Source organism: Macaca mulatta, chromosome 7 (genome assembly GCF_049350105.2).
Source record: "Macaca mulatta isolate MMU2019108-1 chromosome 7, T2T-MMU8v2.0, whole genome shotgun sequence".
Classification (NCBI taxonomy): domain Eukaryota; kingdom Metazoa; phylum Chordata; class Mammalia; order Primates; family Cercopithecidae; genus Macaca; species Macaca mulatta.
Window position 1 is genome coordinate 147,364,884 of NC_133412.1, and position 23,314 is coordinate 147,388,197.

General features: G+C 42.0%; 1 protein-coding gene across 4 annotated transcripts in view; it reads left to right on the forward strand.

Moving 5' to 3' along the window:
* Positions 1 to 23,314, forward strand: part of LIN52 (lin-52 DREAM MuvB core complex component) — a 141,785-nt gene that overhangs the window by 97,093 nt on the left and 21,378 nt on the right. For 2 of the 4 annotated variants that reach the window (XM_001093490.5, XM_077941468.1), the window contains exon 6: positions 17,626 to 20,221. The exons of 1 other annotated variant lie outside the window; for it this stretch is intronic. In XM_001093490.5, coding sequence (XP_001093490.2) covers positions 17,626 to 17,681 — 56 coding nt within the window. In that variant the 3' untranslated portion in view covers positions 17,682 to 20,221. Of the gene's footprint in view, positions 1 to 9,749; positions 13,573 to 17,625; positions 20,222 to 23,314 lie in introns of those variants that run through there. One more of the 4 variants, XM_077941465.1, reaches the window with a different exon arrangement.

Sequence of the window (23,314 nt, forward strand, 5' to 3'; positions counted from 1 at the left end):
AGTAGACACATTAAGTTCTTACCTGTTTGTGATGTGGTTTTAAAACAAATTCATAAGCAAATGAAGATAGAAGTTGTTGTACCTTTGTACTGCTACATGATTTTAGAGGAAAACGTTTTTTAAAATTAAGACTGATTAGATGGCTACTGTATTTTGTGCTTTTTATTTATTTGTTTATCTATTTTTTTGAGACGGGGTCTCACTCTGTCACCCAGGTTGGAGTGCCGTGGCGCCATCTCGGCTCACTGCAACTTCTGTCTCCCAGGCTCAAGCGGTCCTCCCACCCCAGCCTTCTGAGTTGCTGGGACCACAGGTGCATGCCACCATGCCCAGCTAATTTTTTGTATTATTTATGGAGAGGGAGTTTTGCTGTGTTGCCCACACTGGTCTGAAACTCCTGAGCTCTAGCGGTCTGCCCGCCTAGGCCTCCCAAAGTGCTGGGATTGCAGGTGTAAGCTACTGCACCTGACCTATTATGGATTTTTTTGTAAGTCCATTAGAGAAATTATCTTTAAAAGTATTTTCACATTGATGAATTTATTGTTCAGTCAGGTTGAGAAAATGAACCATATTTATTGAAACCACAATGCAAACAATTAAAAATCAAATTATCAGTTAAATTATCAGCTAAGTAATGTAGATGCTGATTTGTCCAAAGAAGTAAAAGAATGTTCACAGTAAAATTGAATTAGCGAGGTCATCATTTATATACACAGTTATTGATAGTATGAGGGCAAAACATTAATAGTAGAAATTTAGTTAGACTAGTGGAAATTTAACTTAAGCTGTTCATTTTTGTGACTTGTTAGCTATCAAACTGACCTGTACCTTAAAGTTAGTCTTGCCACCCACCTCAAAAGCTTCTTTTGAGAAGATTCAGTAAGTAAGGAACCAAAAACTCTTTCTCTCCACTTGCCAGCAAATTTTGTAGAAGCAACATGTTGAGCCGGGGAGTTTCCCTCATAGCTGTTTTATGGGCAAAGTGAAAATTGTGTTCTTAGATTCATCAGTATGATTTCTTAAATATTTAAGAGAGAGAAAGTTTGGAAGGTAATAGCTCCTTATTATTAGGCTTAACCTGGGTTTGATTTGGTAGATTTTAAAAAATATGTAATCTGTGTTTGATTCTTGGTTGTGTGTAATTTGTTCCTCATCCAAAGAATTTAACAATGGAAATAAACATTTGTGACATGAAAAGTTACCCCTTTCTTTTCTTTTTTTTTTCTTTCTTTTTCTTTTTTTTTTTTTTAAGACGAGTCTCACTCTGTCACCTAGACTGGAGTGCAGTGGCGCAATCTCGGCTCACTTCAAGCTTCACCTCCCGGGTTCACGCTATTCTCCTGCCTCACCCTCCCAAGTAGCTGAGACTACAGACGCCTGCCACCACGCCCGGCTAATTTTTTTTGTATTTTTAGTAGAGATGGGGATTCACCATGTTAGCCAGGATGGTCTCGATCTCCAGACCTCATGATCCGCCCGCTTCGGCCTCCCAAAGTGCTGGGATTACAGGCATGAACCACCGCGCCCAGCCGAAAAGTTATCCCCTTCTAAAGCTTTTTCTGTCCATTTCCAGGCCCTCAGCAGAATTAATCATCTCCATCTCTGCTCCCTGGCCTACTCTTCCCTGAGTACTCATTCATGTTGCTTCTAGCTCATGAATGATATTATGATATGTAGTGATAATGAGCAAAAGCTATATTTCCAGGGAAGCATTTGGCGAGGTTTTCTTTTTATTATGGAAAATTTTTAAGCTAACTAGAGAGAATATTACAATGAACCCTATGTACCCATCCCCAGCTTCAAAAATGATCAACTTTCTGCTATTCTTGTTTTATCTGTACCCCCTTTATCACACTTTTTGTTGTTTATGTTGTTTGCTGGAATATTTTAAGGCAAATCCTAGATGTCATACCATTTCATTCTTTTTTTTTTTTTTTTTTTTTTTTTGAGACAGAGTCTCGCTCTGTCGCCCAGGCTGGAGTGCAGTGGTGCAATCTCGGCTCACTGCAAGCTCCGCCTCCCGGGTTCACGCCATTCTCCTGCCTCAGCCTCCCGAGTAGCTGGGACTACAGGCGCCCGCCACCGCGCCCGGCTAATTTTTTGTATTTTTAATAGAGATGGGGTTTCACCGTGGTCTCGATCTCCTGACCTTGTGATCCGCCCGCCTCGGCCTCCCAAAGTGCTGGGATTACAGGCGTGAGCCACCGCGCCCGGCCATAGATGTCATACCATTTCATTCTTAAACACTTTACTACGTATCTCTGACTAGAAGATCCCCCGTTTTTTGAAACACTACCATTATTAACACATCACACAGAATAAAATAATAATTATTTAATAACATCTAATAGTCCATGTCCAATTCGGCTCAAAATTGTTTTTTACAATTGGTTTGTTTGAATCAGGATCCAAATAAAGTCTGTACATTGCATTTAGTTGACATGAATCTTAAGTCTCTTTTAATTTCTCCATAACTGCATCCCCTAGTTCCTCTGGGTTTTTTCCTCCATTAATTAATGAAGAAGATGGATTGTTTGGTAGGATTCCCCACATTTTCTCACTCTGTCATCCAGGCTGGAGTGCACAGGTGTGATCTTGGCTCACTGTAGCCTTGACATCCTGGGCTCAAGTGATCCTCCCACCTCAGCCTCCCAAGTAGCTGGGACTACAGGCACATGCCACCATGCCTGGCTAATTTTTGTATTTTTTTGTGGAGATGGGGTTTCTCCGTGTTGCCTGGGCTGGGCTCAAGTGATCCACTCACCTCGGCTTCCCAAGGTGATGGGATAACAGGCATGAGCTACCACACCCAGCCCCCACATTTTAAGTTTGGATAATTTTATCCTAGTGATATCATTTAACATGTTCTTCTTTCCCGCCAAATTTCCTGCAAGCTGATAGAGCTAGATAATGGATTGGGTTTGGATTCAGTCTTTTTGGCAAGAATACTTCATAACAGTACTGTGTGCTTCCTGTTCCTTCACATCAAGACTGACATGACATCTGTCTGTTCCAGTTTGAGTGAAGATCAGTGGCTTTGGGTGGTATCAGTCATATTATTTTCAAAATAATAACAGTAATGATAATAACAGTTATTGTTATTCTATGAAATCGGCAACTGTTTGGCTTCCCTGAAATGCAGTTCAAAGAGAAATGGCAAGAAAAATGTTAAATTTTTCCTTTTTTCACTTGTCAATTTTCAGAATGAGTTGAAGTGACTGAGGACTTTTTTTAAAATATCATAGATGTTTGTATTTGTTATGTTTAGATCTATTAAAATCATTATTCTTTTTTTCTTCAAAATGGTCCCATCTTTAGTGGGCACCCCTTCAAGTTGGCTCCTGTCTTTTGACATGACCCTTGTAAATTTTTTTCTTATTTTTTGTTAGACTGAAACATGGAAGACCCTAGTAATCTTTGATAACCTTCTTGCTTTCAGGAAGGAGAATATCCCTGGTTCACTTACTTATCCAGACTTGGACTCTTATCCATTTCTCCAAGGAATCTAGGCACAAATAGTATTGCTTTTAGTAGAAATCTAGGCACTAATTTTAGTAGAAATCTAGGCACTAATAGTATTCATTGTTAAGAGGCTGTCATTGTCTCTAGGCCTGTTCTGTGAACAGGGTAGGTAAATACGGTTTTTGTGAAAAGAGAAAAAGGAATTGTATTCTTACCAATAGTGCAGCCAGTTCCAATTTAAAATATTTTGGGGGTTTTTATGTAATATATTTGATTTTATAATGATTTCTGTTTTTAATGCTGAAAATCTTGGTTCTTAATAACTAACATAATTATTTTATTTAACGTACAATAGAAGTTACTTCAAAATAACTAACTATATGTAACAACAAGACCCCTGGATGCAGCTTAAGGTTTCTATTTATTTATTTATTTTTGAGACAGGGTCTCACTCTGTTGCTTAGGCTGGAGTGTAGTGACACGATCATTCCCCTTCCTATTGATGGACATTTGAGTTGTTTCTCATCTTCGGTTATTACAAATAGTATTGAATGGAATAGGCATGTGAATACCTCTAAAGTGGAATTTCTGGGTTAAAGGGTAAAATGCATATGTAATTTTACTTAAACAAAAATATTTGATGCTTGGTGTTTTAACTAAGAACTGAGGCCAGGTACAGTGGCTCACGCCTGTAATCACAGCACTTTGGGAAGCTGAGGTGGCTGGATCACTTGAGGTCAGGGGTTCGAGACCATCCTGGCCAACATGATAAAACCCCGTCTCTACGAAAAAAAACAAAAAATTAGCCAGGCATGGTGGCTCACACCTGTAATCCCCAGCTACTTGGGAAGGCTGAGGTGGGAGAATGGCTTGAACCCAGGAGGTGGAGGTTGCAGTGAGTCAAGATGGTGCCACTGCACTCCAGCCTGGGCGACAGAGCGAGACTCCGTCTCAAAAAAAAAAAAAAAAAAAAATGAAAAGGAAATAGAGTTCCTCTTTCCTCATATATGAATATATTATTTCAACAGATACATTGTTGATTACCTACCATATGCCTGGTATTGTTCTAATTGCTAGGGATACAGCAAGAGGTTCTGCAGAACTTCATGGAGCATGAAAGTAAATAAACAAAGTTAATTTCAAGGCCAGGCATGGTTGCTCACACCTGTAATCCCGGCACTTTGGGAGGCTGAAGCAGGCAGATCACTTGAGCCCAGGAGTTCATGGCTGCAGTGAGCCAAGATTGTGCTACTACTCTCCAGGCTAGGCAACAGAGCAAGACCCTGTCTCGGGGGGGAAAAAAAAAGTTAATTTCAGATTTTGTTAAGTGCTATAAAGGAAATAAATGGGTTGATATTCAAGAAAGCACCTGAAGGCCAGGTATGGTGGCTCACGCCTATAATCCTAGCACTTTGGGAGGCCGAGGTAGGTGGATCACAAGGTCAGGAGATTTTTGGCGGGACATGGTTGTTCATGCCTGTAATCCCAGTACTTTGGGAGGCCAAGGCTGTTGGATCACTTGCCAACATGGTGAAACCCCATCTCTACTGAAAATACAAGTATTAGCTGGGCATAATGGCGCATGCCTTTAGTTTGAGCTACTCAGAAGGCTGAGACACAAGAATCGCTTGAATGGGAGGTAGAGGTTGCAATGAGCCAAGATTGCACCACTGCACTCCAGCCCCGGTGACGGGGTGAGACTCTATCTCAAAAAAGAAAAAAAAGTAAAAAAGAAGAAAGAATTTCATACATTATCTTATTTAATCTCATAAGAGTCTGCAAAGTTTATTTTATAATTCCCATTTTACAGAGAAAACCAGTGTTCAGAAAAGTAAATTACTTGTTTGTGGTCTTAAAGTTTGGAAATGGGGGCTGGGATTTGAATATGTTTAATTCCAAAGCCAGATAAGATAAATCCTTTTTTAGTGTATTGCATTGCCTCTATTAACCAAAAAGAAAGCAAAAAATAATGAGTTGTCAGAGTAAATGGTTTTGATTCTCATTTTAACCTGACAGAAATACATATTTTTTTTTCTTTTAAAGTACTGCTCTTATTTATCACTGGAGTATTACACATTCAAATATGCTTGTTTTATTTTGCTTGTTTTAATATATGCTTGTTTTATTTTGGGGATATTTGTTGTATAAGAAAATAGAGGAATATGCCTTTTTGTCCAAGCTAAATAAAACAACTTCAGTATCCATTTTTATTGTTTTTTATTTAATGATGGTTCTACTTTTAAAATACCACAGCAAAAATATCTTACAGGTATTTCTAGCCTTTTCAAATTATGTGCCTTCTAAGTGTCCTATTTATTTCACAAATATTTGTTAACATCTGTATGCAAGTTACTTTATAAGTGTCTGTTGAATTAACTTTCGTAAATGTAATAGCAAAAACATTATACAGGGTTCTGTAAATAGCCATAAAGTTAATCTTAGGGGGAAATTTTTTTCTTGTGCCAGCACTTATTGAGCACTTAACTGTATTATCTCTAAGTCTCACAATAACTCAGTAAGGCAGATACCGATCCCCACTTAACAGAGGAAGGAACTGAGGCACAGAGAGCCTATGTAATTCATCTGAGATCACCATCTCATACATGATGGATTTACACCTAAGGTAGATTTAAATCCCTCACGATCATAGGTTTTCTGTCATAAGTATTAAAAGTTTCTATTAAACAACAAAATAGTTTATAGGGAAATATAATATTTGTCCTGTCTAGTATTTTAAATTAAATTCTTAATGTTGTCCAATGAACCATACATAAAAATTCGTAGCCATTTTTTGTGTGTGCCTTAAACTAGAACTAGCTGCAGTTAAAACCCAGATTCTAATTTTACAAACAAGGCCACCTCTAACAATATTAAAATAAAATATTATTCCCTGGCTTAAAGAAAAATTCTCCAATAACCATGGGAATGCTTGTGGTGTGAAGACAGCATCTTAAATCTCGATGCAAGTCATACACAAAGTGTTATTGCGATGAAAAACTAGTGGCGTGAATAATACCTGCTCACAACCCAAGACACTTGATGTATCTTGAGCCTCAGTGTTCGTTGGATTTTACAATTTCGTGAGGAAGATTTGTATTTTTTTTTTAAAGTTCTATATTTCTGTGTGTTCCACTTGATGTCAAATCTGTATTCTTAGGTTGTAGGTTTCCATTAAAAAAAATAAATAATCTCAGCCCCTCCTCCCTCCACCCTCCTTTCACCCCACACTCATTTTGTATAATATGGTAATGATATCACCGTATCAGTAATTACGGGTCATCTTCATTTCTTTCATCTCTGCCTGTTCTGATGGCTTCATTCCTTTGACGGAAAAGATTTGGCTCTGGGTGCTATGATTATTTTGTTAAGCGTTATTCGAATAGACAGGAGTGAGAGAAATTAATCAATCCAAATGCAATTAGCATCATGTTTAACCCAGTGATGGACGTCTCAAGGTGAAACAGCCAGGGGAGTTTCAGACATTATTATTCAATCCAGTGGTTCTTATCTAAATTATAATCAAGAGAGGTTTTTATTGGCTTCTCAGTGTGAAGATGTAACCCTTTCCCTGCCCTGGGGGTCAAGAAGACTAGGCCTTCATCATCCCTAGACTTTAGCTGTTGCCAGCTGCCAGCCCCTTGAAGTCGGATAGACAGGGCAGGAAAGTTGTCTGAATATGCAAGTCATTTGAAATTATCTATACTGTGATCCTGGTCTGATTTTCCTGAAAGTGGAACCTAGCCTATGAATAAGTTACTCTGTCTAACTTGGGGCAAAATATTTTGTGTTCTGATCAAGTCCCTTTGACTAGTTGTTATTCTTCTATCTTAACCTTACATGATAGATTATTATTGCTGTTTTTACTTTATGGATGAGGATATTAAGACTGTGAAGCTACTAGCCTTTGGTCATAATAAGTGTTTCACCAGGATGTATTACTATGTAAAGGCCCTGAAGCATGAATGTTCTGCACAAATTTATGAGTATTTAATAAAAGTTCTAGCCCCCAGAGTATTAATTCATTGCTTTGATCTCATTGCCTTTCATTCAGTTGAGTTTTACCCTTGAAAAGGAAACCAAGTAGAACTATGAAATAGGTTTGTCAGGTCCTCTGAAAAGGAAACAAAATACAACCAAGAAGTTGTTAGCTCTCATTTCTCGAACACAGATCTTTGGGGGGGTTTTGCTGTTGTTTTGGTTTGTTTTTAGTAGGAAGAAAGATGATAAGAATACATTTTTGAAATCTAGTCTTGTTTTGCTCTTAAAAGAGGGCAGGGCAAGGAGAGTTGATGGAGAAACAGTCTTTCACTTGGATGCAACATTTTTCAAATGCCTGACAATTAAGATTCTTCTACTTCTGCCTTCAATCATCAGGCATCATGGCTGACGCTTCCCATATTTTATGTTCCTGCTTGATGTTTTATATTCTGAAAATAAATCTGTTGGCTGGATATTTCTGTCCTTTTTTTCTGTTATGAAAAGCCATTAAAATTATTTTCCATATTGGAACTGTCCAAATTTGTTTACCTGCACATTGAGTCCTGGCTTTTCTTTTTCATATTACTTCTTGGATAAAACACTCCGCAAATGGGTGTTACTCTGAATTGAAGAAAAAAGTTTGATACAAAATTATCTTTCTCAGGCCGGGCATGGTGGCTCATGCCTGTATTCCCAGCACTTTGGGAGACTGAGGCAAGAGGATTGCTTGAGGCCAAGAGTTCAAGACCAGTTCAACATAGCAAGACCCCATATCTACAGAAAATTAAAGTTAAAAAGTAAAATAAATAATAAAATTTTCTTTCTCAGAAGTCACTGGAGGAAACATTGTTCTTGGCCACTGCACCCTTTTGGAAGAGTCCTGATAGAGAGCCAAGATACCCAATAAAATGATAATCTAGAAAGTGTGCTCCCAAAAAGATTTTTTTGAGAATACTAAGGACAAAAATTTTGATAGTCTGTGATAGTTTGATCCAGACTGTTCTTTTCTCAGATATGTAGTATTTTAGCCTCCTTTTTGAAATGTTTTATTATGCCTAAATAACTTTTTTTTTTTTTGAGACAGAGTCTTACTCTGTCACCCAGGCTGGAGTACAGTGGCGTGATCTCGGCTCACTGCAACCTCCACCTCCCAGGTTCAAGCAGTCCTCCCCCTTCAGCCTCCCAAGTAGCTGGGATTACAAGCGTGTGCCACCGTGCCTGGCTAATTTCTGTACTTTTACTAGAGATGGGGTTCCACCGTGTTGCCCAGGCTGGTCTGAAACTCCTGACCTCAACTGATCCGGCAGCCTCGACCTCCCAGGGTGCTGGGGTTATAGGCGTGAGCCATCATGCCTGGTCACCTAAAGAACTTAAGGCAAAAGCCTCAAGGCTGCTGACCTTCAAATGCTACTTTTATATATTTTAGAGACAAGTAAGATTTACACCAAAGACTGTTGCTTGTGTGTACTTCTCCACAAGAGTTGACTGAGAACAGGCAGTGGACCTTATTACAGTTACACTACCTGCTGAGGGCCACCAGGTGTCCTAATGGAATGAAACTCCAAAAGACCCCTCCTCATCCAGTGACACTGTGTGCTTTTCACAGCTCCTTCTGCTCTTGACAGTGACTCCAGCACCAGCTGCTCTCATATCAGAGGCATTAAAAGTGCTTAGTCCTTGACTTATCAATCACTTAATGATACTTTTCCTGTGGAGATCTGACACAGCTGGAGTGTGGTGAAGAGTCTCAGTCTGGCAGACTGCCCTGGAACTGCTGCTCTGCTGTACACCAGCTCTGTGCCAGAGTCACAGGGAAACGTTGCACATTCCTGCGAGACAGAAATCAGCATTATAAATCACATTGCTCTCTTTTTGTTCTCTGCCAATCCACCAGAATACTTGTTAACAACAGCTAGCCCCATCTCAAAGGCAGCATGGCCTTTGAGAATAGTCTCTTTCTGTGGAAAAGCATGTCTTTGACTTTATTTGAATCTTCCTAATATCTAATACATAGTGTGTGCTCCATGAGACTGCCTTCCCTCTTCACCACCCCCTCTGTGCTTCTTTTCTTCACGGCACACAATGATAACTGATCAGTAGGTGCCTTTTGTCGTAGCTGTTAGAATACATTCAAGATAGAATACATTCAAGATTTCAGGGACCAAAAGAGTAATTTTTAAAGAGTCAAAACTATAACAAATGGCATCATTTCTATAAAAACATCTTTTATGAGGCCAATTAAATTAACAGCCTTTAGCACATTGATTTAAAGTAAACTGGGATTTTTTTTTTTTTTTTTTTTTTTTCAGATGGAGTCCTGCTCTGTCACCCAGGCTGGGGTGTAGTGGCTCAATTTCGGCTCACTGCAAGCTCTGTGTCCCGGGTTCACACCATTCACCTGCCTCAGCCTCCCGAGTAGCTGAGCCTACAGGCGCCTGCCACCTCGCCCGGCAAATTTTTTTGTATTTTTAGTAGAGACGGGTTTCACCGTGTTAGCCAGGATGGTCACAATCCCCTGACCTTGTGATCCGCCCGCCTCAGCCTCCCAAAGTGCTGGGATTACAGGCGTGAGCCACCGCGCCCGGCCACTAAACTGGGATTTTATATATTCCTTTTGGCTAGAAGTATCTACTGGTACAGTTAAGGAAGGTAGCTGCCTCCACCTAGTACCCGGCATTACTGCAGCCAGGCTTAATACGCCACAGTATGCGTTACACAGATGCAAGTCTTTCGTGTTACCATTTGTCTTGCATTGGAAGATCTTTTTAGAAATATATAGGTCTCCTTTTGCCACTCCTGGTGCTATGTATGTGCTTACTTGATGTAGATCTGGTACCTCCTGTAAAGCAGCAGCTAAGGAGACTCCAGGGCTCACCATGACTGACAAGAAGGCCAAGGAAGGAAGCAAGACTGAGAACAGTGGTTGTTTTGGTTTTGGTTTTTGGTTTTTGGTTTTTGGTTTTTGAGACAGAGTCTCACTCTGTCGCCCAGGCTGGATTGCAGTCACATGATCTCGGCTCACTGCAACCTCCGCCTCCTGGGTTCAAGCGATTCTTCTGCCTCAGCCTCCTGAGTAACTGGGACTAGAGGTGCACGCCACCACGCCCAACTAATTTTTTTGGGTTTTTTTTGTTTTTTTTTTTGAGACAGAGTCTCGCTCTGTCGCCCAGCCTGGAGTGCAGTGGCCGGATCTCAGCTCACTGCAAGCTCCGCCTCCCGGGTTCACGCCATTCTCCTGCCTCAGCCTCCCGAGTAGCTGGGACTACAGGCACCCGCCACCTCGCCGGGCTAGTTTTTTGTATTTTTTAGTAGAGACGGGGTTTCACCGTGTTAGCCAGGATGGTCTCGATCTCCTGACCTCGTGATCCACCCATCTCGGCCTCCCAAAGTGCTGGGATTACAGGCTTGAGCCACCGCACCCGCCCAATTTTTGTATTTTTAGTAAAGATGAGGTTTCACCATGTTGGCCAGGCTGGTCTCGAACTCCTGACCCCTCAGGTAATCCACCTGCCTCGGCCTCCCAAAGTGCTGGGATTACAGGTGTGAGCCACCATGCCCTACCAACAGTGGTCATATTAATTTGAAGGTGGAGGGGTAGGATCGTTCAGTGGTGCAGTCTAAGAGTAAGAGGCATACATCACTTTGTAGACTAATGAAAGCTCATTGTGAACAACAGTTTATCAATGAGGCAGATCAGATTCCAGTTTGATGGGCAGCTGATTAATGAGATAGACACACCTGCACAGTTGGAAATAAGAATACAATTGATTTGTTCCAGCAGCAGACAGGAGGTGTGTACTACAAAGGGAACCTGCTCTTTACTCCAGAAATCTATTCCCACAGACCAGGAATACATTCTCAGAAAACTACAACTCCATTGAACGCCATCCTGACTACAACAGTGTGGATTTTTTCTATCCTTTTGTGTACCCCTTTCTCATTCCTTTATTGTGCATAAAGTGACTGGCATTTGTGCACAAGCATATTGCCTTTTTATTTTTTAAACTAAATGGCCAATGGTATATTTTGATCAACATCAGATGGAGATAAGATGGGGATAAATACTGATTCTGTGGCAATGCCCCCCTTCTCCATTAGTGGCATGCTCATTCACCTCTTATCTTTATACTTCATTAAGTTATTTTGCTCTCATCATTTAATAAAAATCAATAACACAGAATCCTTCCATACTTAAAGCTAGTAGTTCAAGATCCTGTCTCTACAAAAAATTTTAAAAAATTTAACCAGGTGGTGCACACATATAGTCACAACTACTTAGGAGGCTGAGGCAGGGGGATCACTTGAGTCCAGGAGGTTGAGGCTGCAGTGAGCTATGGCTGCACCATTGCACTCCAGCCTGAGTGGCAGAGCAAGACCTTGTCTCTTATTTAAAAAAAAAAAAAAAAATCCTTCCATACCTTGTTAAATTGGAGAATTTTGGTGTTTTTCACTTGTCATTCTAAAACCAACCCGTTTTTAAACTCTTATACATAGCTGTTACATGTAGGACAATATGTCTTTAAGTAGGGATAAGTTACTCTAAAAGAAATGAATCTTAGATAGTTTTCCCATCAGGCATCCTATTGCTTAAATAAACTTCGTGTTTGAAATGAAAGAAATAGTTTTACAGTAGCAAGCATTTATTGAATGCCTATGTGACTTTGTATTAATCCTACCTTGAATGGATGAGGAAAGGAGCTCAGAAAAATAACTTGGTAATTTGCCTGCGTGGCCCAGGGTCAATGTAAGAGCTGAAGTCCTGTTCTTTTCACAATATTATGTTGTCTCCTTTGTTTCCTGGCCACTCATATTAGAATCTGCTAAAAGCAACCTGTTAATTGCTCTTCTGAATGGGAGAAATCCAGTGGAAAGCAATTTGTGCCCCCTTCAAAAACATTTTTAATTATATTGAGGCATAGAAATATTTAAAGTAGTTTGCATTGGAATTGAAAAACTGAACTGAGTTTCTTCCACTTCATTAAAAAGTTACTTAAACTTTACATTGTTCCCTACATAAAAGCTGAGCAGAATTTTATCAGGCAATTGCCTCAAAGGTATAATCTGGACAATCTTTCTGTAATAAAATCCATATGTCATTGGCGAAAGGTGCAGAGCCCTGGCAGAGAGGGCTGGTCTCGAGAGAGATTCTGCACCCAATCTCGTTAACCAGGGTGCTTCTGGTAATCCCTCATCCGCTCACCAGTGAGAAATCAATCTGTACCACTGAATCTTTTTCAACCAGCCACCAGAAAAATTTACTGCAGAGAAGGCAGTTTGGGGATAGTCATTGTGGAAAGTGAGCCAGAAGCAAGGCTAAATGTAGGATGGAGGAATTGGAGAGTCTAAAGAAGAGATTATATTAAACCACACACCACTTTCAGAGCAGGCACAGTGGAGTCCTCCTTTCAGCCCTGACCTCTCCAAGTATACTCAGGTATTTACAGCTGCCATGAACCCGATAGCCCTGGAGAAACTACAAAATGGGTGGGGGATAACAGAAACAATGGAAACCTGGAAGTTGATTGTAGTCTATCCATTTGCTGTCGCTTGGTGTGTAGTAGCCAGTCTCCTCTCCACACTCTCTGCAGCATTTAACATGTTAACCCTATGGTGACAGTCTCAATTGTGGCTTTCTCAATTTGTGATCTATGTCCAACATAATAGGGCCTGTAAATCATGACTTGACATAGGGGTCATGCTTCTCTCCTGCACGGCATGCAACAGTGGCTGATGACCAGTGGGCCCCTCTTGGCATAGTTATTAGAATGGAAGCGGTGTTGCCTTCCTGTGAAACCTTGTGATCTTAGAGAATAAATCCAGAATCAAAAAATAGTTGACAGACTGGACGAGGTGGCTCGTGCCTATATAATCCCAGCACTTCCAAGGCAGGCGGATCACCTGAGGTCAGGAGTCCGAGACCAGCCTGGCCAACATGGTGAAACCTTGTCTCTACCAAAAATACAAAAAGTTAGCTGAGCGTGGTGGTGCATGCTTGTAATCCCAGCTACTTGAGAGGCTGTGGCAGGAGAATCACTTGAACCGGGGAGGCAGAGGTTGCAGTGAGCTGAGATTGTGCCATTGCACTCCAACCTGGACAACAAGAGCGAGACTTTGTTTCAAAAAAAAAGAAAATAGTTGACAGACAGATTTCACTGACTCTAGATAACGCTGTCTCCCAATCTTATTGTGTCTAGAATTGTTTTCTATATAACACATTATGGGGAACAAAGAAACAGGAGAAAATGGAGGAACTGGAAGTGCCAAGCTGAAGAACATGTAATCTTACGCTGGCTATTCATTCTAGAATCATACCAAGCTATAACCATTGTGAAGAAGAAGGGACAGAACTAGGCAGTGGGGAATAGAAATGGCTTTCTCTTCTCTGTAAGCAGGCAGTAGTCATCTCTAAAGATTTTTCCCCAAAGAGATTTGAAATTCCTGATGGGAGCTTAAAAAGCTAAGAGTAAAATACATTTATTTATAAGACCCTACTAGAAGAGGTGTATGTGTGTGTGTGTGTGTGTGTGTGTGTGTGTGTAGACGAGGAATACAGAATAGTAGCAGAAGGCTGTCTCCCTACTCCTAATGGGATTTTGTAGCAGCATGTGCGAGTTTGTTTCAGAAGTCAAAAATGAACAGATGTTAGTATAAATTACCTCTGTGTCTGATGTCTTGCAAATTAAAAGCGCGGTTGGCATCACTAAACAATTTCACTAGGTTTGGGGGGGTGCGGTTAGCGGGCGGTGATTACTGTAGCAGGTCGGTAAGAATCTTCGCACTGCAGCAGAGCGAGGATAAAGAAATGAGGAATAAAATAAGGGCTATATGAATTAATCAGAAATGTTAACATCTCTGATGACAAGTGAACAGGAGGGCACGTGCTCTGGAGCAGCCCCTGACCCACAGCAATTTCTCTGTGCACAAAAAGGGGTTGGTGCTTAGCATCTGATTTATAGGGCACAGCCCTCTTTTAGGGAGCGGCTGTGTCATACATTCGTATATCTCCTATATGGGACTGGCGAGTAGGAAAACTTTCTCTCCTCCCATGTAGGAGATGATGTCTTTTGAATTACTTCTACTTTTACAGTGGTTTCCTGCAGCTCTGTGTACTTGGATTAGGTTGAAGGGGGAGGAATGATTGAGTGGAAAAAGGATTGTTAAAAAGGATTGGTTAAATTCAAGGAGAGCTTGCCACTGAGAGACTTCTAGAAAATAGAATATCTATTTATTTTTCCTTTTAAACCCTTTTGACCCCTTGAATTGTGTGGATCTTTTAAAATTCTAAGTCTTAAAAATGTTGGTCATTTTCCCATTTGGGGAAAAACAGTAAGGAGTTGGTGGGTCTGAAGGTCAGCAGGCAGAAATCGTTAGTTAGAGCAGTGCAGTGCTCCAGGCCCAGGATTTTTGGAACCAGGCTGTGTTCTCTCCAGAAGAGTTTTGTATTGCCCATGTTTGGTTTCCAAAGCTCCTGCTTCTAGCCATGTTGCAGGATCATTTGTTGCATGTTTAAACTTGAGAGTAGGCAGATAACCCATCTAGTAGAAATAAGTGAGACAATCTGCCCAAAAGTATAAGGAAATTTATTTTCCTTCAAGCTGAGGGAAAAGATTCCAAGGAATGGAGTTTTTTGTTTGCTAGCCTCCCTTTGTGCAGTTTGTTCATTCATTCATTCATTCATTCATTCATTCATTCATTCATTCACTCACTCAGAAAATACTGAGTGTGAGAGAGCTTACCCACCTCTGGAAAATGTTGTGTTAATGATTAGCACTATACCCAGCGTGTTCATTGCTAATATCCAAGAGAAAAGTAGGGTGTTAACATTCTCTCCGTTACGAATGAAGAGACTGAGGCTCAGAGATCTGCCCAGCCCAGGGTGTCACCCTGCTGCTAAGTGCTAGAGCTGGAACTTTTTTTTTTTTTTTTTTTTTTTTTTGAGACGGAGTCTCGCTCTGTCTCCCAGGCTGGAGTGCAGTGGCCGGATCTCAGCTCACTGCAAGCTCCGCCTCCCGGGTTCCCGCCATTCTCCTGCCTCAGCCTCCCGAGTAGCTGGGACTACAGGCGCCCGCCACCTCGCCCGGCTAGTTTTTTGTATTTTTTTAGTAGAGACGGGGTTTCACCGTGTTTGCCATGATGGTCTCGATCTCCCGACCTCGTGATCCGCCCGTCTTGGCCTCCCAAAGTGCTGGGATTACAGGCTTGAGCCACCGCGCCCGGCCTAGAGCTGGAACTTAAACTGAGTTCAAATCCTATGTTCTCTGCAAGAAGCCCATGCTGCCTCCTATGGGCAAGACAGTACTTGATTGGATTTTCTCTAGAGTAGTTAGTCCTTGACCCCAATCTCTCCATTAACTTGGCATTATTTGTATTAAGGGAAATGATTTTCTTGTCAAATAAGCAAGGCACATTTAAAAAGACTCCCATCATGTAGAGAATGGAGCACTGAGGGCCACTAACTAGTCATACTTGTTGATGGAAAGGAAGGAAACTAACATTTTTTGCGTTTCTGGTTCTAGTTCTTTGGTGTATTATAATTTATCCAGTCTGCTGAGTCTGTAGCAGGTCGGTAAGAATCTTCGCACTGCAGCAGAGCGAGGATAAAGAAATGAGGAATAAAATAAGGGCTATATGAATTAATCAGAAATGTTAACATCTCTGATGACAAGTGAACAGGAGGGCACGTGCTCTGGAGTTTGGATCTGATTGTTTGGATCTTTTGCCGAGGGAGAGAAGTCCAAAGCACTAAACAGTCTCTGCCTTCAGTACCTTTTAGTAGAGGAAGACAACTATATAAGCAAGGAATTGCATGCAAGTCTTATAGGAACTTTGCTTATACAGGATTTGCTATAAATCCACAAAGGAAGGAACGGTCTGTTTGATTTGATCTGGGTTGGGATTGTGGGCACGTGAGGCAAGACCCAACACTGGGCTTCTATGCCTAGTTAATGGAATTTCCTTTCCCTCTGTTGGAGCACAGGAACTAGTGAAAGATGGGGAACGTATAGACTGAAGTTACCAAAAGCCTCCCTGTGGTCCCAGAGGTTGTGTTGTTTTATGTCTTCATTGTACAATAAAACAAGAAAATTTAAGTTGGGGCAGAGGGGAGCGGGAGGCCATTCATCTAGCTCTGTTTGCTCTGGACTTGGGAAAGGCAACAAGGAGGCCTGGGTGAAGGTCCTTCTCGTTCCTGAGGGTGCCTCCCTAGCCACCTCACTTCTTTGGCCATGATGGAGATGTGTTCTTGGGAGGCCACACAACCTGCCCTGTGCCTACTGCATGGTTCCAGAAGGCCTGGCTCCCAGAGCCAGCCATCAGCCATCAGAAACTTTCTGCACTGTTAAATCCATTTAAGAAATCTGAAAACATGGCCTTTTAGGATGAGGATGAGGAAGGGGCTGTTACACTACGTATGCTTTCTGAGATCTAAAATGGGGGACCTCTGGAGTGGCCCTTGTAACTGAGAAATGTTTTACTTTCATTTTGGAACCTTCTATGTAGGAAAGTAGCTATATAAACCCACTTGTAACTACAGCATTCAAAGATTGATGGTGCTGAAAGCCGGAGAAAGACACATAAACCTTGGCTGGCTATATTAAATATCTAAGGACTGACAATGCCAAGGGAAAGAAGACCAAAGCTCTATAAACCCTACTTTATGACACCATCCACAGATGAACTGCACTAAGGGAATATAAACCCTGTTATATTACAGTATCCAGGGACTACCACTGCCGAGAGATAGGGTAAATGATCTCTAATTTTGATTTGAGATTATAAATGTCCAGAGACCAGCAACCCAGAGAAGACTAATCTTGGTTGGATTTTAGGCCCCAAAAGCAAACCCCCTGAGATAGTGAACATGAGTATTAGGTTAGATTCTTGAGACAGAGATAGGTTTTGGGGGAATCCCCTGGTGATTTGTTTAAAGGTGAATGATACAATCTTTCGCAGTCATTTGGTGTGTATCTCAATTGCCAACTTCAGAATAGCTTTGTAGAGTTGTAGTTGTCTGTAACGGTTTGTTTTTACCCTCTTTTAGGAGGTTAGTTGGTGATGATTAAATCTGTTGTGATAGCAACTTGATATATAATTTAAATCAATCTGCATTTTTAAGTTAAATCTTTCTATGATTCTTTTTTCAGATTTTAGGTTTTCATTGATCATTTGTTTGCTTTGTGATTCCAGCCAGAGAGATGACACGGGGGAAATTCCTCAATATTCTAGAGAAGCCCAAGAAGTAGCAGCTGCTTGTGGACAGGATGTCCTGGGGTTCGAAACCAAGCTCCCTTCCCGGTGCACCTCTAACAATGCACACCTCACTGCTTGCTTGGGAGAGACCAGAGGGTGTACCTCCAGGACTGCCCTCTCCCCTGTTCCTGGCACTCTACGCGTCTGAGGACATTCAGCAGCAAGAGAAGAATCTGCTCTACCCAAGGATCATTGCAGTTACTCAGTCAGCTTTCAGACTTGAACCTTCTTAGCCTCGGATATTGGTAACAGCTGAGGGCATATCATTCTTAAAGGTCAAAGTCCTGCTTTCTCATTTCTGGAAGTGATTCAGGAGCCCCAGGATCTTACGGTTGATTTGACTCAGTCATGGCAGTCAGTTGTGACATGTTGATTGGATGGGTTCTTTTGAATTGTTCTTGATCTCTTAGGAAGTGTTTTTGATGCAAGGAGACCAGAGACCAACTAGATTCTGGACCAGACCATGCAGCCTGACCTGTGAACTCTCCAGTATATACTAAGTTCCCAGAATCCCCAGCTGGAGAAACCAGAATCTTCTTGAAATGTACATCTGTTTTTTAAAACTTCTATACCTCTTATGATAGTCCCATTTGCTTTTCATTCCTTACTTCCCAGCCCCACCTTCCAGTTCTGACTTCGGGCAAAGGGATCCCTGAGTCCCTCCTGGAATTAGCTTGTATAGTGAAAGGCCCATCCAAGGTTGCCTTGGGTTCTAGATCTAAAGACCAATGTGAAGGTGACAGAAAGGACTTTCAAGTTCTAATTAATCTGTTACAGATTCAAGCAAGAAAGTCAGTGTAGCCTGAAAGACAAGAGAAACGGGATGGTTTATAGGAGTTCCCATTTGGTTGAAAGCTAGAAGCCCTAATTGACCTTAAAAGAATGTGCTGTGGTATGGTGGGATTGTCCCCTCTGACAGCACGTATGAGATAGTTCATCTATATAATAGAAACACACACACACGAAAGAATTAAATACAACTTTCATGGAGTTCTTCACCACTTATCTGTCTCTGTTAAAATCTGAAAATCTAGCCCGTGGGTAAAATCTATTATATGTGTTCTTTATATTTCTCGTATAAGCCAGCCCCCATCATCTGATGTTTTGAGAAGTGCATGGAGTTTCCTAAACTTTGCACAAAAGAATATCCCGGGGCCGGGCGCAGTGGCTCACGCCTGTAATCCCAGCACTTTGGGAGGCCGAGGCAAGCGGATCATGAAATCAAGAGATAGAGACCATCCTGGCCAACATGGTGAAACCCCATCTCTACTAAAAATACAAAAATTAGCTGGGCATGGTGACACGGGCCTGTAGTCCCAGCTATTCGGGAGGCTGAGGCAGGAGAATTGCTTGAACCGAGGAGGCGGAGGTTGCAGTGAGCCAAGATCGCGCCACTGCACTCCAGCCTGGGCGACAGAGCGAAACTCCATCTCAAAATAAATAAATAAGAATATCCTGGCCAGGCAACTCATACCTGTAATCCCAGCACTTTGGGAGGCTGAGGTGGGCAGATCACTTGAAGTCAGGAGTTCCAGACCAGCCTGGCCAACATGGTGAAACCCTGTCTCTACTAAAAATACAAAAATTAGCTGGGCGTGATGGCGCATGCCTATAGTCTCAGCTACTTGGGGGCCTGAGGCACGAGAATCGCTTGAATCCGGGAGGTGGAGGTTGCCGTGAGCCAAAATCATGCCACTACACTCCAGCCTGGGCAACAGAGTGAGGCTCTGTCTCAAAAAAAAAAAAGAAGATCCCTGTGGCAATAGTCTGATGGTGTTTGGACACAAGAAAAGTTATGGTCAAGTTTTGAGTCGTGAGTGTTTGCTAGGGCATGGCACTCTTCAGTTTAAAAGCTGATCCATTAACCATTTTCTGACATTTGTGCCTTGTTCTCATGCTAGAATTAACGCTGAATTTTTCTCTCGTTTGGCCATCCATGTAGTTTTACTTATTGAGAGGAAAAAAGACTGAACATAAGATATGAAAGATGAGTATGAGAAGTAAAACATTCTACTGGGGTGCTACATAGAAGGTTAGGTTGTAGGGGCTTTGATTTTAATTTAAACTCATTATCGATGGATATTTCTGTATCTCACTAAATGCGGTTGAAGAGTTTGTGTGTGTATGTGTGTGTGGCCAAAAAATAGTGCCATAATGTCAGATTCTTCCTTTGCTCTGTTTTTGAGAGTTGATGACATCAGGCACTTTTAAGTGTTTGGGGAAATTGATTGGGATACCTCCCCCAAACCAACTCAAGTCTGTAACTGGAAGCCAGGTAGTTGGTTTTCTGGTCCGCTTTGGCCTCTTTCTTTTATCATCATCCTATCCACCAGCACTTAATGTAAGTAGATGTTTTAGAATTGCGATATTTATTGGTTTTGTATTTGTCATCCTTAGAAATGTTAATGATGTATTTTTATATTGATAATATAAATTGATGTACAGTGTGTGTGTATATGTATTTCAGGATGTTAAAGGATTGTACTTTGTATGTGATGGTTTCTGTGTCTTCATAATAAATGTGTCCCTTTTACAGGAGGGTGAGTTTTTCCTCAGAGGGCCGAGTTGGATATTTAAAGCACAGACCTCATCAGAAAGTACAACTATAATGATAAACAATCCACTGTGTTCCTCCTTAATATACTTAGTGGATAGTTTGGGGCTTTACCGTCATCTACTTGGTCTCCTGCCTTCCAATCTATCCTACCACTGCCCAACACCCTACAGTAGTATTTAGAAACCTTTAATATCGGCCGGGCGCGGTGGCTTAAGCCTGTAATCCCAGCACTTTGGGAGGCCGAGACGGGCGGATCACGAGGTCAGGAGATCGAGACCATCCTGACTAACACGGTGAAACCCCGTCTCTACTAAAAATACAAAAACTTAGCCGGGCGAGGTGGCAGGCGCCTGTAGTCCCAGCTACTCAGGAGGCTGAGGCAGGAGAATGGCGTAAACCCGGGAGGCGGAGCTTGCAGTGAGCTGAGATCCGGCCACTGCACTCCAGCCTGGGTGACAGAGCGAGACTCCGTCTCAAAAAAAAAAAAAAAAAGAAACCTTTAATATCTTCCCATGTCTACTAATAAAGTCTCAATCTCTTGACCTGGCATTTTAAGACTCTCTACATGTAATCCTAATCAACCCTTCCGTTTAGTTTTCTTCCTCTCCTATGTATGAAGTCCATGTTGCAGTTACTCTGAACAGTTCCCAGTTTCTCACTTGAGTGCCTTTGCTCCTGCCTTTGAGTTCCTAGAAGATCTTGGATCCCTTTTGCATCTATCAAACCTATGCTTCCTATAATCCCCTGATGATCCAGCTGGAAATGGTCCTTCCCCTACATTCCTAGAGCATTTCCCCATATCATCCCTGTGACTCTTACCACACTCTGCCTTATATTTAAGTGGTCTGAGTACTTTTTCTTTTTGAGACAAGAGCCTCGCTCTGTCGCCCAGGCTGGAGTGCAGTGATGCAATTTTGACTCACTGCAACCTCTGCCTCCCGGGTTCAAGCAATTCTCTGCCTCACCCTCCCTGGTAGTTGGGATTACAGGCACATGCCACCACACTCCGGCTAATTTTTGTATTTTTAGTAGAGACAGGTTTTGCCATGTTGGCCAGGCTGGTCTCAAACTCCTGGCCTCAAGAGATCCTCTGGCCTTGGCTTCCCAAAGTGCTGGGATTATAGGCGTGAGCCACTGCGCCTGGCTCTGAGTACATATCTTATTTCTCCTACTAAATTCAAAACTCCTCAAGGTATAGCTGGCTCCTACACATCTAGTTCTTCAATGTCTTCTTTGAACTGGGGGTTCAAAAGCTATTTGCTTGCAGACTTCTGGTTACACATGATAGATTGAAAACAAGTATTTATCTGCCATCTACTAAATCCCTTAGTGTGGGTTCCTTTTCAACTGTGTTCAAGAACTGGAAAAGAGGAAGTACTCATTACCGCTACTGCTTTCACCCATTGATAGTTTACCTGCTCTAGACCAGAATATGCCCTTTTAAAGAAAGCATTTCATTTTAAGGACAGCAAATTGCTTCTCATCATAGGCCCATCATTTATTTCCAAAAAAGACATCTGGATGAACAGTAGATTTCTGTGATCTAGAAAAGCATGGCTGATTGACTAAGCAGGGACAGTGTTATGAATGTTCTAAGTCTTTAGAGACTATTTTTACAGTAAATAATTGTGTATTACTTGCCTACAGATATTTTTTCCCTTTTCCTTTGCCATTCCAAATACCATCCTGGAAAGCATCTGTTAAATGTGAGCAGCAACATTCTGAAAAGCATAGTATTGGAGCTTGGAGACACGTTTGCAAATTCTTATTAACATTTTTTTTCTTACCAGCACTCATTACTTCTTGCTGTCTTCAGTCTCCCAGAGTCTAGGCCTCTGCTGATTTGCTTGGCCTGCCTTCCATAGGTTAGAGCACTTAAAGTTCACAGGGTATTAATTGTGTTGATATTGAAATACCATCATTTTTATCTTTCCATTTTTGTCATATTTTTTAAATGGACACTTGCTAACTGCTCCGTGGTTTTAGTTCTCTAGCTGCTCTTCTGGACTCTCCCAGATCAAGGCAGTGAAAATAGAACTGATGGAAGTCATCCCCTTGTCCCTGTGGCTTCAGAAGGGTGTTTCGACTTCCCCAGGAGCTTTGAAATGAAGCCGAGAAATTTCACTTCCAGTGGGATGCCCTGACTCCTCCTGTTTCCTCCAGGATTAAGCCATCACAGGAAGGTGAACAGGCAGAGCAGGAAGTGAGGAAACGGACAGTTGGGCCAAGGTGGATGATCCCAGAAGCCAAATAACACAGTCTCTTACCAGTTCTCAGCTTCGGCACTAACTCCATCTCCAAGCATTTGGTTATGTTCTCCATTCTCTGTTTTCTTCATCTTGTGAGAGCTACAAGGATATCTGATCCCTATGTGGGCTTTGTTTCACCAGAGTCTTGCAACCCCCAACCCCAGAGAGTGGCAAAGGGTGGTGTCTCCACGGTTGTAAGTTCTGATGGACTGGAACTGACTTTTCCTATCTATGTAGGCTTTTTGGCATTTGGGGTGTGTGTCCCTGTCTATGCCTAAAGAGGCCACTGGCCTTCCCACCCTTTGCCTGGCACTTTTTCCTCTCGAGCAGCTGGGGGCTTCAGACGATACCAGGTGTAACTGTGAGGCTCCTGGTTGGCGTGAGTGCTGGCAGAGCCTGTTAATTAGCACAGGAACACCCCAGTGCTCCATTAGCTGGGCCAGGCATTTGGAACCTTCCCCTCCTGTGGGCCCCTTCCTCCTAATGAGAGCTGGAAGAAGGGCCCTCACAAAACACTGCCTCAGAATAATATTCTGCTTTGTCCCCACCAGTAACCAGGGCTGACAGGATCACTCTGTCCATTTCTCTTCTAATTAGCACAATTCCAGCATGGCCTGAGCCAGCAAATAGAGAAAAGCGATCAAAAGCGATCGGACAACCGTACCGAATCACAAACACAAAGAGGGCCATTCCCTGTAATTAGGTGAGACAATTCCTCAGTCTTTTCTCGGCTGGAGTTTGCCGCTAAGACTCTTGCTGTTTGGGTCCCAGCAACACAAGTTACATGTCTCCCTGGGACACTAATAAGCCCCAAATTGTC